This window comes from Trichomycterus rosablanca, chromosome 9, assembly GCF_030014385.1.
Source record: "Trichomycterus rosablanca isolate fTriRos1 chromosome 9, fTriRos1.hap1, whole genome shotgun sequence".
Lineage (NCBI taxonomy): Eukaryota > Metazoa > Chordata > Actinopteri > Siluriformes > Trichomycteridae > Trichomycterus > Trichomycterus rosablanca.
This window is the reverse complement of record NC_085996.1, coordinates 40,699,215-40,713,968: the sequence shown is the minus strand read 5'-3', so window position 1 is coordinate 40,713,968 and position 14,754 is coordinate 40,699,215. Positions and strand designations below refer to the sequence as shown.

The 14,754-nt window shown below is 41.6% G+C and overlaps 1 protein-coding gene across 2 annotated transcripts; it reads left to right on the top strand.

The window, feature by feature from the left end:
- The first annotated feature begins 3,769 nt into the window (after nt 1-3,769).
- Nucleotides 3,770-13,125, top strand: gja1b (gap junction protein alpha 1b). 2 transcript variants are annotated; one of them, XM_063002449.1, is made up of 2 exons: nt 3,770-3,855; nt 9,268-13,125. In XM_063002449.1, exon 2 carries the CDS (start codon nt 9,288-9,290, stop codon nt 10,413-10,415), a length of 1,128 nt encoding a protein of 375 aa, XP_062858519.1. In that variant the 5' UTR covers nt 3,770-3,855; nt 9,268-9,287; the 3' UTR covers nt 10,416-13,125. The 2 variants fall into 2 exon arrangements, with proteins under 2 accessions (XP_062858519.1, XP_062858520.1); XM_063002450.1 differs by having other exon boundaries at nt 3,779-3,855; nt 9,271-13,125.
- Nucleotides 13,126-14,754: the final 1,629 nt, after the last annotated feature.

Sequence of the window (14,754 nt, the reverse complement as noted above, 5' to 3'; positions counted from 1 at the left end):
TTATTTATGTATTATGTACTTAGCTATTATTTATTTATTTATTTATTTATTTATTTATTATGTATTTAGTTGTTATTAATTATTTATTTATTTTTTGTTTCTTTAATTATTATTTATTTATTTACTATTTATTTATTATTATTTTTTACTATTTATATATTATTTATTTCTTTATTATGTATTTTGTTATTAAAGCAATAAGCCACGAGAGGCCGTGCATTACTGTGATTTTAGCACGGGGACGACGTTTTTGGTACAACGCGAAGCGGAGAGCCTAAAACTTCTTTCCCCGTGCTAAAATCGTAACAGTAACGCACGGTCTCGAGTGGCTTATTGCTTTTATAAAACGGCGGTCAACAAAAAATATAATAAATACAACAATGTTTAATTCATAAATGTATTTATCGTGTATAAACTTACAATAAAGCGTTCTTCCGCGACGCAAAATACTGTAGTTCGATTAACAGTGTTGCTAGGCAACATGAGGGCGAAAATAACATTAACTTTTTCCATTCAGTGGCGTATTAATATGGAATGATGTGAGGTGGTCATAGGTGTGAGTTTATCGGGGATTTTACAACGGCTTCAAACGCGGCTCAGCCAATCAGATTTTAGGACCGGAACTATCCGTTTTATAATATTTCTTTATTTCTTTATTATGTCTTTAGTTATTATTTACAGTATTTCTTTATTATGTATTTTGTTATTATTTCTTTATGTATTATGTATTTATTATTTACTTATTTATCATTTATTTGTTTATTCATTTATTCTGCTTGTTAGGTGATTTTTGTTTTTCCACTTTGGTTCCATCCATGGCAGGACCAGTAGATCCAGGTTACCCATGATTCATCAGTATAGGTGCAGTATTAAACACTGTCATGCCTGATTTTTAAATCTCTAATTCACCTCACTTACACGCCTTTGTACTGTTTGGCACCAGAGAACATGCCAAACTCTACACAAAAAGGACCCAAACTGCTCTACCTGGGAATCAAACCCAGGACCTTCTTACTGTGAGAGCACAGTGCTACCCACCGAGCCACCGTGCCGCCCCTGAATCACTGTATTTCTATACTATACTATAGCCCATATCACACTCTATATATAATATACACCACATACCCAAAGTATGTGGACACCTGACAATCACCCTTGATATTTGACACTGATCAGGGTGTAAGGTACTGGACTAGTAATCAGAAGGTTGCCTGTTTAAGCCCTACCACAGCCAAGCTGCCACTGTTGGGCCCTGACTGTAAGGCTCTTAAACCTCAGTTGCATGATTTGTATTTTGTCACAGTTGTAAGTAACTTTGGATAAAAGTTCAAAGTCCTCGAAATACTGGATATGTAGGGTAAGTGGAGCCTTGAAAGGTTGCGAGTTCGAATCCCAGCTCTGCCGTGTAGCCCCTTCACTACTGCATTTGCTCATTTGTTTATTTAATTAAAATACATTTTGGACCATATATTTTTTTCTCAGGTTTTTGTAAACTAGTGCTTGTGGTTTTCACCTTCCAGAGGTCCAGGTAAAGATTTAGGTTTTTATTGTGTTTATATAAGGAGTAAAAAGTTGGTTTCCACTGTTCGGTGAGACAGAAATAAAACCTTTAGTCCTGAAGTAAAAATACCTGCAGAGTGAAGCTGCGGTTACATAAAACCACCACTAGAGGTCACCACCGGATCACCTGAATTATCCACAACCGCTCCGGTGCTTCAGGTTCAGGTTTGGTGTTGAATTGAGTTCAGCAGGTTCCTTTAACCTCTTCACCCCCCAAACACACACATTTTATCTTTTTACATTATACACCTGAAATGGCTTTAACATGTTTCAAGCCTTTCTTATTAAACAGGAAATCAGAAACTAGTTAAGAAAACAAATAAAAATTATGGATTGCTACAGGACGTCTCCATAAATGTATTTAGAGCTATTGAAAAATAAAATATGTTTAATGTTTAAATAAATAGGATTTTAAATATGCAGAAAACCACGACCCTGACCAGGATAAAGTTGATGAAAATTAAACAATAATAATAATTATTATAGAAAAAGAGTTTTTTTAGCTGCTTCTGTACTGGGGGTCAATACAGCAAGACAGTTTTTTCACTGGACGCCCCTCCTGGGGTTTCGGCAGTAAAAGTGCTGTTTTAATGGAACAGTGGGACCCTAGTGGGTGGAGCTTTGTGTGCTATCAACTGAGTTTGAATCCTGAGTTTAAATCCTGGCTCAGCCATGTAGCTACTGTTGGGCCCTTGAGCAAGGCCCTTAACCCTCTCGGGCGTTGTATGATGGCTGACCCTGCGCTCTGACCCCAACTTCCAAAACAAGCTGAGATATGTGAAGAAAGAATTTCATTGTACTGAACATGTGTACATGTATATATAAATAAAGGCGTTCTATTCTAGAGGAGCGACTGTTGTTCTATAGTTACAAAGATCACACAGAGAGTCTCTCTGTTTTAATATGGTTTGTTTTTGAAATGGCAGGCTCATGGTCAGGCGTCCACATACTTTTGGCCATATACCCACAGGAGGAGGAGACGAGTTTCATCCAGTTTAAATATTTACTTGAAATTTACACATTTCTGTCAAACCAGTTTAATCATGGTGATGGTGAATACAGATAAATGTTGGTTTGATTGTTAAATAAAGTTTAAGTTGTTCTACAGTTTTAGTTTGACAGAATAAAAAAGCGTCCAAGATGATTAAATAATGTAAAAACATTATAAAAGCACCAAGAAATTATGACGCAAGAGTGACTGTGTTTTACGTCATCACTTACAATTTTCTCATCATTCAGCAGCATTAATTAGGGTTGCCAGATTAGTTCAACAACAGGAATTTTAACTTGGGTCACTTTCAAGTCACCAAACGTTCAGAACAAAAACACGTGTAACATATTAGAATATAAATAAGCAAACATGAGTTAAACATTGAGTTTTTACTTTATTTTAATCTTATTTAATGTTGTCTTTAAATATTCATAAATTATACATAACTGTGCATGTGCTTAATTATTCCTTATATAATATGTGAACTATTTATGTACTTATACAGTAAACACATCGTCTTGGTCCAGGCAGGTAGGTAGAAACCTGGGTGCCAGGGTGCCAATCCACACCCTACACCAGAGAATCTCTCTCATATGGGCAATTTACTGCAAACAGTGTACTTTTTAATGGTGACACAGAAAGAACATGCCAAACTTATTACAGTTAAAGGCTGGAGGAAGGGATCAAAACTCTTACCTACAAAAACAAAACTAAACTGTTTAGGAACATAACCTATAACAATTAAAAAAATATATTAATAAATAAAATTTTCATACAATTTAGGAACACAATAGATAATTAAAAAGGCCTACTTGAATAACTGATGTTTGGTAAATAAAAAAATAAATAAAAATAATGTACAGTAGCTACAAAACAATTATTTTATTATATTTATGTATTTATTTCATTCTCTCAACTCATAGTATTTTATATAAAGTGCTTATGTTTTTATATTAAACACTTTTTTTACTTTTTGTCATATAATGTATTTATTTTTAGTTGTTCAGTCTTTATTTATGTATTTAAAATCTGTTTAGAAATATAATATATCTATAGAAAAAAATCTCATAGACTATAAACTAAAACTACTTGACAAACCCTTGTCCAGTCCCACTTTTTAACTTCTTTAAGAGGGAGGAGTAAGTTTTCAATCTGGCAACCCGTCTCCAGTATAAAGCGCAGAAAGTTGGATCTGTGCGGCTCAGTTTCTCCTCGGTGCTGCCGGTCGGAGTTTTAGGAAGTTTGCCGGAGAAAGTCCTCCAGGGCTCGGCGTTCCCTTCCTCTCACTCCCCGCTGTCTCTCAGGTACGTTCCCAAAAACGTTTCACCACACTTTTACACTCTTTACTTCTGTTTATTATTTATTTATTTACTTATTTATTTATTATTAGAACTGATCTGAATAATCACAGAGCGGCCAAAAACTTTTGCGCATCGGTGTGTGGAGTCTGGACGGGGTTTAAATTCGGAATTTTATTCATTAGAACAAGTTAAACTTTATCTATAACTTTCATCTCTTTATTTCTGTTTAACTTTTTAAAACTTTATTCACATGTTCATGTTGGGTGTTGCTGTGCTGGGTGTTGCTGTGCTGGGTGTTGCTGTGTTGGGTGCTGGGTGCTGCTGTGACCCCGCTGTGGTTTTTGGGGGCTGAAGGTGCGTAAAGCGCAGTTACTCAGCGGGTCTCTTACTGGGGTTAGTAATGTTTGTTCTGATGGATAAACACACACCACAGAGGAAAAAGTGATCTACATGTTCCATAAACCTTTTACTTTTTCCTTTAGTTAAGATTCCTTCTCTAATAGAAACAGTGGTGCAGATTTTTGGGGAGGAAACTGTTGAACATGACTGTGGGAATCCTGAGGATGTATGACTGTGTCTGTGGGAATGTGTGAACACTTAAAGACAAACCTGAGTTCTGGTATAAAAACATGTTTTGTGCTGTAATAATGGTTTTATTGTAAAACTTGAATATTTTATTTAGTTTTGATTATTCCTAGAGTCGATGGGTGCAGCTGAAGGACAAAACTTGCAGCTTTTATCCACGTTCTGTGTTTCGTTCTTAATTAAAAGCATAATTAATATGATTCTTATTCAGATGTAGATTATAATAACACCACTGGCTGTGTTAATGGGTTCATTAATCAGACCAAACCTCCAAACTTATTACTCTTATTTAAAAAAGGACTTTGTCAATATTTAGAATGATTTCTGCACATGTTAATGTGGACACTTTTACCCTAATTTTACATTTTATTTCCTTTTTTAACCCAAACATTACACTGTACTAATAAAGAGAGTTTATGGAGAACTTTTGTACCCGTATAAATGCAGATTATTTTAGTATTTTGTTTATAAATAGAATGCAATACTGTAATAATACCACCAAATACCACAACAAGATTTTATAACAGTAATTAAAAAAGTACATGCAGCTTTACTAGCACTGGGGTTCTGCACAGAAAGAACAGGAAAAGTTTGTGTCCATTATTATTATGATTAATTATGGAGCGTAACGACGGTTGGCACCTTAAAACTTAATTTGTTAGGAATAATTAAAGGACAAAACTGGTTTGAATAGCAGCTCTTGTAACTGTTGGCCTTGTAATACTGTGCTAGAAGATGGTTCAGTGTAAGAACATTGAAGTCCAAAACCAAAAAAACAACAAAAACTCTCCATTGTTGTGTGACTGCCCCCCGCCCCCCCCCCCCCCCCCCCGAACCCCCCCCCCCCTCCTCCCCCCGAGCCGCTGACCTTCACCTTCTCGGCTGTTAGGTTCGGGTTCCTGCTCCTCCGTGGGATGAAACACGACTTTGATCCTAAACTGCTCATCCTCAGGATTTTCGGAGGACTTTAGTTTCTCTGCTGAGCTTCGGTTCATGTTTTGAGCTGAGAGGAGGGCGCGGCCTCATACGCACCGGCCGGCTGCTGACAATTTACTCGGAGCATCGGCGCACATCTGGTCTCCTGTGGAAAAACAAAAGCTGTATTTCATATTGTGATGGAAAAGTTATTTGGGGATTGGAAGTCATGGCTCTAATAAATTCAACACATTTAGGACAACATAGAAGTAACGTAGAAGAAACTTAGCTCTTACAGGCAGGAGCTGCTCATGAACAGAGGGGTTTTGTGGAGAGTTTTGGGTGGCTGCAGGTCTGAGTCCTTAAGGAACATTAAAATGCACTTGTGCTGGTAGCTGGAACATCAATTCTGTTTTTAATTTGTATATTTTTACATAAATAGAATAGATTAGAATTCCTTTATTTGTCATATATACGTCTACACGTGTTCTGTAAAATGAGAGTATTTTTCTGCTCTTTTTTTTTGGAAGTTGGGGTCAGAGTGCAGGGTCAGCTATTGTTTGGCGCTCCTGGAGCCGAGAGGGTTAAGGGCCTTGCTCAAGGGTCCAACAGTGGCTACATGGCAGAGCTGGGACTCAAACTCTCAACCTTTCAATTGATAGCTTCACCCACTGAGCTCCCACCGTCCCGTGAAACTCCATTTTTAGAAAAGTTGGGACATTTTGTAAAAAGTCAATTAGTGTCTTCAGTTCCAAAAGCTGAACACACCTCCGTCCCAACTTTTATGGAGTCGTTACAGCGTCAGATTCTAAACGTGTTTCTATTTGCAAACTACAGTAAAGTTGATCAGTGAAACATTAAAAATAAAATAAAGATTTAAGTGAATGAAACACATCACTAAACGTCCCAACTTTTCTGGAAACAGGGTATGTACTTCTGTTGTAGACGTGCCTTCAGACATGGTAGGCTGGCATGATTTTTAGGGAGGCTTACTTACTGTACAGCTACGTAAAGTATGTAGACACCTGACCATGAGCTTGTTAGGCACCTGATTTCAGAACCTCGGCATTATTATAGTTGCTTTAATGTTTTATTAGTGTGATTAGTTCAAGATCTGGCAACCTGTGATGATTAAAGTCTATGATTCAGATTTTTAATACCCTCGACCCTTTAGTGACCCTATACAGAGGGTGCATAGGGGCAGAGGTTTCCTTAAAAAACCCTAAAATAATAAAAATGTTCCGTTATGTTGATCAGGTCAAACCTTGATGGACATTCAGGACAACAGAGCCAGCTACCCCAATCCCCCCTTCCTCCTTCCTTCCTTTCTGTAGGGGGTTAAGCATTCAGTCCTAAACCATTCTCTTATTATAATGTAACAAAATTAAGAAGTAAGGAAGCAGTTTTAGGGAATTCTGACCCCCTTCCCTCCCCCATACACACATTTTCTCTATATGGTGTCAGTAACCCTGGTGCTCATGTTTGAGACAGATCAAACCTAATATTATAATATAATAGAATATAATTTAATATAACGAACGTATTTATGATGGCGGTGTAGTACACAAACCTCTAAACTGCTCCAGCATCTGCACGGGGTCTTTATCCAAACCTATAAAAGCTGGTGTGGGTAACTTATAAACCAACGTTATTTTGTCCAAGTCTTTTCTTCTCTCTTGCCAGGTTGAGTTGGCATGATTTGGGTTTGTGTGTAAAATATCAAATGCGCAGCACGTTTTACTAAGATGCTTTAGCGGGACGGTAATAGCATGAAGCTAATAATATAAATACAATATTTATGCAGTGTAATAAATTAGGGTATCAGTGTGCCAGCTGAAATCAGTTTATACCCACAGCAGAACAAAGAAGAGCCCTAATGCCACTAATATTTAGTTTAGTGCCCGGAATACATGTTTACCTGGCACTGTTCCCATCTACACGTATAAATATTTTCTCCCTTTTTCTCCCAGTTTAGTCGTAGCCAGTTCCTCTTCCTCTGCTGGAGACCCCGATGGTGTACGAGGAGGGTATATTCTCCTGACACGCCCTCCCTCCGACGCGACCCCTTCTTATCCCCCTGTACTTCGGTGGATCGGTGTGTGAGGTCGGTCTCACTCATGGAGAGTCACGCGCTGATCTCCACGTTCCTCCACTTCTGTACAGGTGTCTCGGGCTACTAACCAGGGTCCTTACACAGTGTCCAAGACCCCGCCCACTTTTTAGTCCCATCTTTTCCACCCAGCAGACTAGCGGCTGATTTTGTCCGCTGCACTGCCTGGTCGAGAGCTGAAGGATCCAGAGCTGAAGTTTGGTCGTGGTCCTGTGTTCCATCCTCCTCCGGTCGCTCCTCTCCCAAACCCCCGGTATTGAAAGTGGGTTTGAGAAATAGATACTTATACCATGTCAGAACCGCTTACTGCTTTAACAGTCTCCGCTCTGTCTTTGTTACTTCCTTACGTTTGCCCCTTTGACTGAATGGGTACCATTTTTCAGATGCAGAAATTCATGCCAAGGGTTCCTGGGTTTTTGAAAGAGATGATTGGGCATCCAACAAGTTCATGGTCAGGTCTCCACATGTACCTGGAAGAAAACATGTACTTAATTGTTTTTAGACTAATTAATAATTTGGTGATTAGGGGTCAAGGGTCAATAATATATTAATTTCCTGCTTTTTTTAGCCACATGACTGGCGTTACCAATCCTGGCACCTTGTTTGTTTGTTTGTTTATTAGGATTTTAACGTCATGTTTTAACACTTTTGGTTACATTCCTGACAGGAAACAGTAGTTTATCTTCACACAAGATTCATCAGGTCACAAGGTTATATTGAACACAGTCATGGACAATTTAGAGTCTCCAATTCACCTCACTTGCACGTCTTTGGACTGTGGGAGGAAACCGGAGCACCCGGAGTAAACCCACGCAGACACGGGGAGAACATGCAAACTCCACACAGAAAGGACCCGGACCGCCCCACCTGGGGATCGAACCCAGGACCTTCTTGCTGTGAGGCAACAGTGCTACCCACATCCTGGCACCTTAAAGCTTTAAAAGCTGAAGTTTGTTGCTCGTGTTCCAAAAGCTTTTTGGACGGTGGTAGCTCAGCTGTTAATGTACTTTACTAGGAATCAGATAATTGCTTGTTTTAAGCCCCACCGCTACCATGCTGTCACTGTCGGGCCCCTGAGAGAGGCTCCTAATTGCTTGGATCATGTACAGTCATGATTGTGAGCTGCTGACTTTCTGGACAAACTTCCTTTCAGCTTAAGCGGACTGATTTGTTTTTTGTGTTTGAGCTTGGCAAAAGGCAAACTAGCCCTATTTATGTGGGCACAGAGAAGTCCAAAATGTTATTTCTTTTTTTTTTGTCATAAATAGTTTTGAGAATCAGGGTAATTTATTTTTAAGGCCCTGGCACCGTGCACCCGTTTGACAGTGGCATGAGACTGGTGCAACAAGCAAATTTAACTAACTAATTAAAAAGGCTGGACTTTTAGCGGTAAAACACCCCAGCACACGTGCCAGCACATAGCCGGGCACCTATACAGATGATGATTGGCTGGTCTGAGAGTGGGAGTGCTGATGGAGGGGATTCCTCATAAATGCTGCAGTTACGCCCTCTGCTGGCTGGTCGATGGTGCTGCACAGAGACGGGGGATAATAGAGATCAGTGCGTGACTCTACGTGTTAGAGAGGCTGTCTGGTGCAGGTGAAAAGAAGTGGTTGGTACTGAACACGTGTCGAAGGAGGCGTGTGTTAGTCACGACCCTCCACAGTCAGGAGTGGAGGTCTGCAGCAGTAGAGGGGAAATACCATCAGGGAATCGGATATGACTAGGCTGGAAATGGAATTGTGGACTATAAGGATCCTCTACCCTGTGACACTTTTATATTTTATTTCATTTTTCTTTCTTAGCAGCATCATCTCTCTCGAAGATGGGTGACTGGAGTGCGTTGGGTCGACTCCTGGACAAGGTGCAGGAGCACTCGACGGCCGGAGGAAAGGTCTGGCTCTCGGTGCTCTTCATCTTCCGCATCCTGGTGCTGGGCACGGCCGTGGAGTCGGCATGGGGCGACGAGCAGTCCGCCTTCAAGTGCAACACTCAGCAGCCCGGTTGTGAGAACGTGTGCTACGACAAATCCTTCCCCATCTCACACGTGCGCTTCTGGGTGCTGCAGATCATCTTCGTGTCCACGCCCACGCTCCTCTACCTGGCGCACATCTTCTACCTGACCCGCAAGGAGCAGAAGCTGAACCACCAGGAGGAGGAGCTGCTGGCCGTGCAGAAGGACGGCGCCGACGTGGAGGAGCCGCTCAAGCGCATCGAGCTGAAGAAGCTGAAGCACGGCCTGGAGGAGCACGGCAAGGTCAAGATGAAGGGCGCCCTGATGCGCACCTACGTCTTCAGCATCCTCTTCAAGTCTCTGTTCGAGATTGCCTTCCTGCTCATCCAGTGGTACATCTACGGTTTCACCCTGTCCGCCGTGTACACCTGCGAGCGCTCTCCGTGCCCACACCGCGTCGACTGCTTCCTGTCGCGTCCCACCGAGAAGACGGTGTTCATTATTTTCATGCTGGTGGTGTCGCTGGTGTCGCTGGCGCTGAACGGCGCCGAGCTCTTCTACGTTTTCTTCAAGCGCATCAAGGACCGGGTCAAGGGGAAACCGGGTCCGTTTCAGTCCAACACCCTATCCCACGCCCCCAAAGACCCACCCGGCTCCAAGTACGCCTACTACAACGGCTGCTCGTCACCGACCGCCCCGCTGTCGCCCCCGGGATACAAGCTGGCCACGGGCGAGAGGACCAACTCCTGCCGCAACTACAACAAGCAGGCGAGCGAGCAGAACTGGGCCAACTACAGCACGGAGCGCCAGCGCCTGGGTCAACACGGCAGCACCATCTCAAACTCCCACGCCCATGCCTTCGACTTCCCCGACGACACCCACGAGCACAAGAGGCCGGCCATGAGCAGCGAGATGCAGCCGCTGGCCGAACCCAGACCGACCAGCCGCGCCAGCAGCCACGTGAGCAGCCGGGCCAGGCCGGACGACCTGGACGTCTAACGGCGGCGTCCACCCACGCCTCGGCTGTGCTGTGGACGCTGGGGGGACGTGGAGAGTCTCCTGCGCCCGGGGGAAAGGTGCTGGCCGGTGCCTTGTAGACTCTGGACGCAGGGACGTAAATTTACTCACACTGCTGGAGGTACTATGTGTTAATTAACGTCGTCGTCGAAGACTAGCGGCACTAACGCGCTATTAACAGCTGAATTAACGGTGAAATGGGGGGGGGCGGAGGCCGAGAGGCCGAGTTTACGTCCCGGAACACCACCATTCCCCCCGGATGTGTTTAACTGGGTGATATGATCTGTTTCTGAACTGTTGTGTAACTCGTTAGCCAGTCGTTACGTTAACATGCCCGTCGTGTTCTTCATCTCTGTGGACTCCACGCGTCTCACGTTTGGGTTCCTGGTTCTGAAGTTCATGAATTAGCGTTTATTTATTCGTCGGTTACTACAGGATGTTCACCACTTAACGACTTGACGACTACTACTCCAGGTCATATCCATGTAAATTCTCATCACGTTTAGACAATAACCATGACTAGATCCGCCAGCATATTTATTGACCATAATCCAAATTCCAGCAATATACATCTAATTAACACTCGGTTGCTTTTATTAATCGTAGCGGACTCGTTGATTTTTTCCTGATAAACTTTGAATATATGTGGGTGTTAGTTTGATTTCTGTGTGTGTTTAATGGGTGTGGGGTGGAAACACGAGACCTCGTTCACACCCGGCGGTTCATGAGACGCGACTCTACCGAATTCTACCAAATTTAATCAACGTGAATTTACATTCTGCAGAACCAGATCGTAAACTGAACTTTTCTTTAATTCTTCTGCATGGCTGAGAGTTAGGGGCCTCACTCAAGGGCCCAACAGGGAGTGGCTTTGGCAGCTTGTAGTCTCAACATTCCAATCAACAGTCCAGTGCTTTAATCACTGAGCCACCACTTCTCCCCAGTAATATTAGACAGGAACCAGGGTGAGAATCAAACCCAGGACGCTGGAGTTGAGCAGCACTTACTTGCGGACCTGCTGAGGGGTCAAACAGTGGCCCCTCGGTGGTAAGTTTAAATTCCCAACCTTTTAATCAGCTTTTGGTCAAGTATTGCAACCACTGAGCCACTACTTTTCCCCGGTAAGATTAAATAGACAGGAACCAGGGTGAGAATCAAACCCAGGACGCTGGAGTTGAGCAGCATCTACTGCACTTTTATTCTGGGTGGTTTACAGTTGTGACCGTACACAATTCTGATCGGCCCTTCAGCAAAAAAATCGGTTTAAATTCTGATCAGCTTCCGGTCAAATATTGCACCCGCGTCACGTTTGTGGAAAAAATGTAGGTGGTGTTCATGCTGCACTGCATCCAGCGACCTGGGTTCAAACCTTACCACAAGATTAAGTGTAAAGTTTGTTTCTGGAACTTGCTATTTATCAGTCAGCAAGCCAGTGCTTTAGTTGGCGTTTTATCGTGTTTAAATTCTTGATTGGATGTGCTACAAACAGTTCCCCAAAAAATCACTCCCGTTCCCTTTAAATATGCTGACGTGATCCTGCATTCATATGAGCGGCAGGCGGTGTGGGTGATAAACATCAGCAGGGTCTCTCAGACCTGGGTTTGAGTTCCACTTCTCAGTGGAATCTCAGTGGTTTAGGTGCTGGACTAGTAATCAGAAGGCTGTCGGTTCAAGCCCTGTGATCACCAAGTTGGGTCCCTGAATGAGGCCCTTATTTCTAAATTTCTCAGTTTATAATTGTAAGTCACTTTAGATAAAGTATCTGCAGAAATGCTAAATATAAACGTTTGGGTTTTATTTCTGTACTTCCTAAGTAAACGTTCTAAACCCTGCAGGTGAATCGGGAGAGGTAAATCTGCACCCTGAGCTGTAAACACGTGACCCGCTGTTGGTTCCCCTGATTATCCTGAACCGTTGAGATTTTGATCACGTCGCTCCTCACGTATGAACTCTCCGGGTGTAAACGCGTCGGTTTCTTTTATTCTGCTGGTTCTCCTCGTCAGAAAGGCTTTATATGTTTATATGTTTTATTCTTTTGGGTTTTATTTGTTAGAAATGATTTTATTTGTTCTTTTTTGTTGTTCTTTGCTCGGTGTGAATGTTTTTCTCTCTAATTTGGATTTGTGTAATCGTGCTGCTTGTGAGGTAGAGATTTAGTACTGTAAATCAAGCTAACTGTCAGAAATGTGAGTTTTGTTTAGAAGACTCTGTAGTTAAATCGTTAGAGCTGGACTAATATTTAGTCATTTAATTGAAAATAAAAATAAGAACCATGTTTGCCAGTGTAGCGACAACAAAAACCACCAACTTACAGTAAAGTTAAGATGAAAATCCGGACCGGACGTATAAACCTTACATTACAGAATATCGGTACTCGAACCCGGTGCTTCTGGGATTTTTTGTTTTTACTGCTACGCCGGTGTTTGCACTGAGATTTGGGTGGAGACGTGGAGGGTGTCGTACCATGCAGATTTGGCAGCGTTATGAGCGTTTACTAATTTATTTGACCACACGCCAGGCAGAAAATCACTAGGCTGAAGGTTTTCACGTGAACCCGGGCGGGATATTGAACCGGAGCAGGATATACATCCACTGACTGAGGTGAATAGAGTTGTGAGAGCAAAAAAAAATTATTAATCATTCTGTGAACAAAAGTCTGTTTTAACCAATAAAGATTTTCTTTGTAATATGATCCTGTACGATCTCTCTTTTAAAAAAAAAAATATTATATTCAGGCCTAAACACTTTAATTACTGATCTACAACCTGAGATTTGTATAAACTTAACAAAAAAAACCTAATGTTTAAATCAGACGCTTACTGTCTTAATAAAAATCATTTAGATTAAATTTTGATACATTTTACCCTTCAAGATGAAGCGATCGTGTCTGATTTCTCTTTATTTATCTGTATAAAACGTTCTGGCCAGTTATTTAACGAGGTTAAGATCAGAACGAGTCTGGTTCGAGTCGGGGCGTCAGTTTTGTTTTAGTTTGTTTTTGGTCAGAAAGACGGATGTTCCTACCAGTTGGAGCTTTATTCTCTGTATTCATTTTTTAAATCAACCTTGTCCAGACTGGTAGTCCAATGCTACCTAAAAGTAGACGTCTGTATAGCACCACCGTCTCAGGCTACCACCACTATATTTTACAGAACAGTAGCAGTGGAGTGCCGTTACCCTACTGATGTGTGGTGTGAAATTTATCCCCCACATGATGATCACAGTTCAAACCAAAACCTTCCTCATTAATCCCGTCAGAACCAAAAACTTCCTGCTGTGTTCATCACACACTGATTGCTGCAATTTTTCCTTCTAGTTTAGACCTGACCTGACCTAGGCATCGTGGCTGTACTTTCATGATGTACTGAACTGAGCACTGAGGGTTTGTATCTTCAGATCTGTGCTTTTCCGTGATGATTAGATCCCTGATTTGTTCTGTGCCGCTTCTACCATACTGATAGACCTGATAAAGAAAGCTTGTTTGGGAAGTTTAAGGTACTGGACTAGTAATCAGAAGGTTGCTGGTTTGAGCCCCATCACTGCCAGGTTGCCACTGTTAGACCCTTGACAGCAGTTTGCTTATAGACTGTCCCAATTAAAAATGTAATTGTATTGTTTGATTAGTTTGTTAATTAGGTTAATGATCAGCAGTAATTGGTCCATTAGAGCCACCGGATCTCGACCCCATCAACCCGACCTGTTATCTTCATTCACCACTTAATTCAGGAAACGATGAAGTTCCATCTCTCTCATTCAGATCACAGAAGATCACTGAAGCTGCTCTAGAGGAAACACTATCTGACCCATGTTTTCATCAGTTTTCCTCCCTATTTAGTCATATCCAATTCACCTCTCCAGCTGCAGGCCTCCACTCCTGATACTCTGATTTATGACTGAATAAACAGGAGTCGTTAACATCGTTAGTGTTACTGTCGAGTTTTGAGGGGTTTTGGGGTCTGAAAATTAAAAAAAAAAAACTTGTGGACGAAACAATCCACCTGCTGCAGAAGTTACATGAGAGAGCTGCATCCTGTGAGCCAGTCTGGAGTGCTGTGATTATTATTTACTGCACTAATCCTTCATCAGATTCATCTTCATACTTTTCTATCTAGTAGAAAGTTTCTATTAAATAAAGAATTCTAAAATAAACCTATAAATAAAATTCTTTATTTATTATCATGTTTTACACGTTCTAAATAGTTTTATATTCTGATACAGATTTAAATACACCAGTTTATGAAAAGTGTGTCATTCTAACAGCTGCAGAATGTGTCTCAGAGTCTTTATTATAAATACAAAATAATGTCTAGGGTTAAGAGTT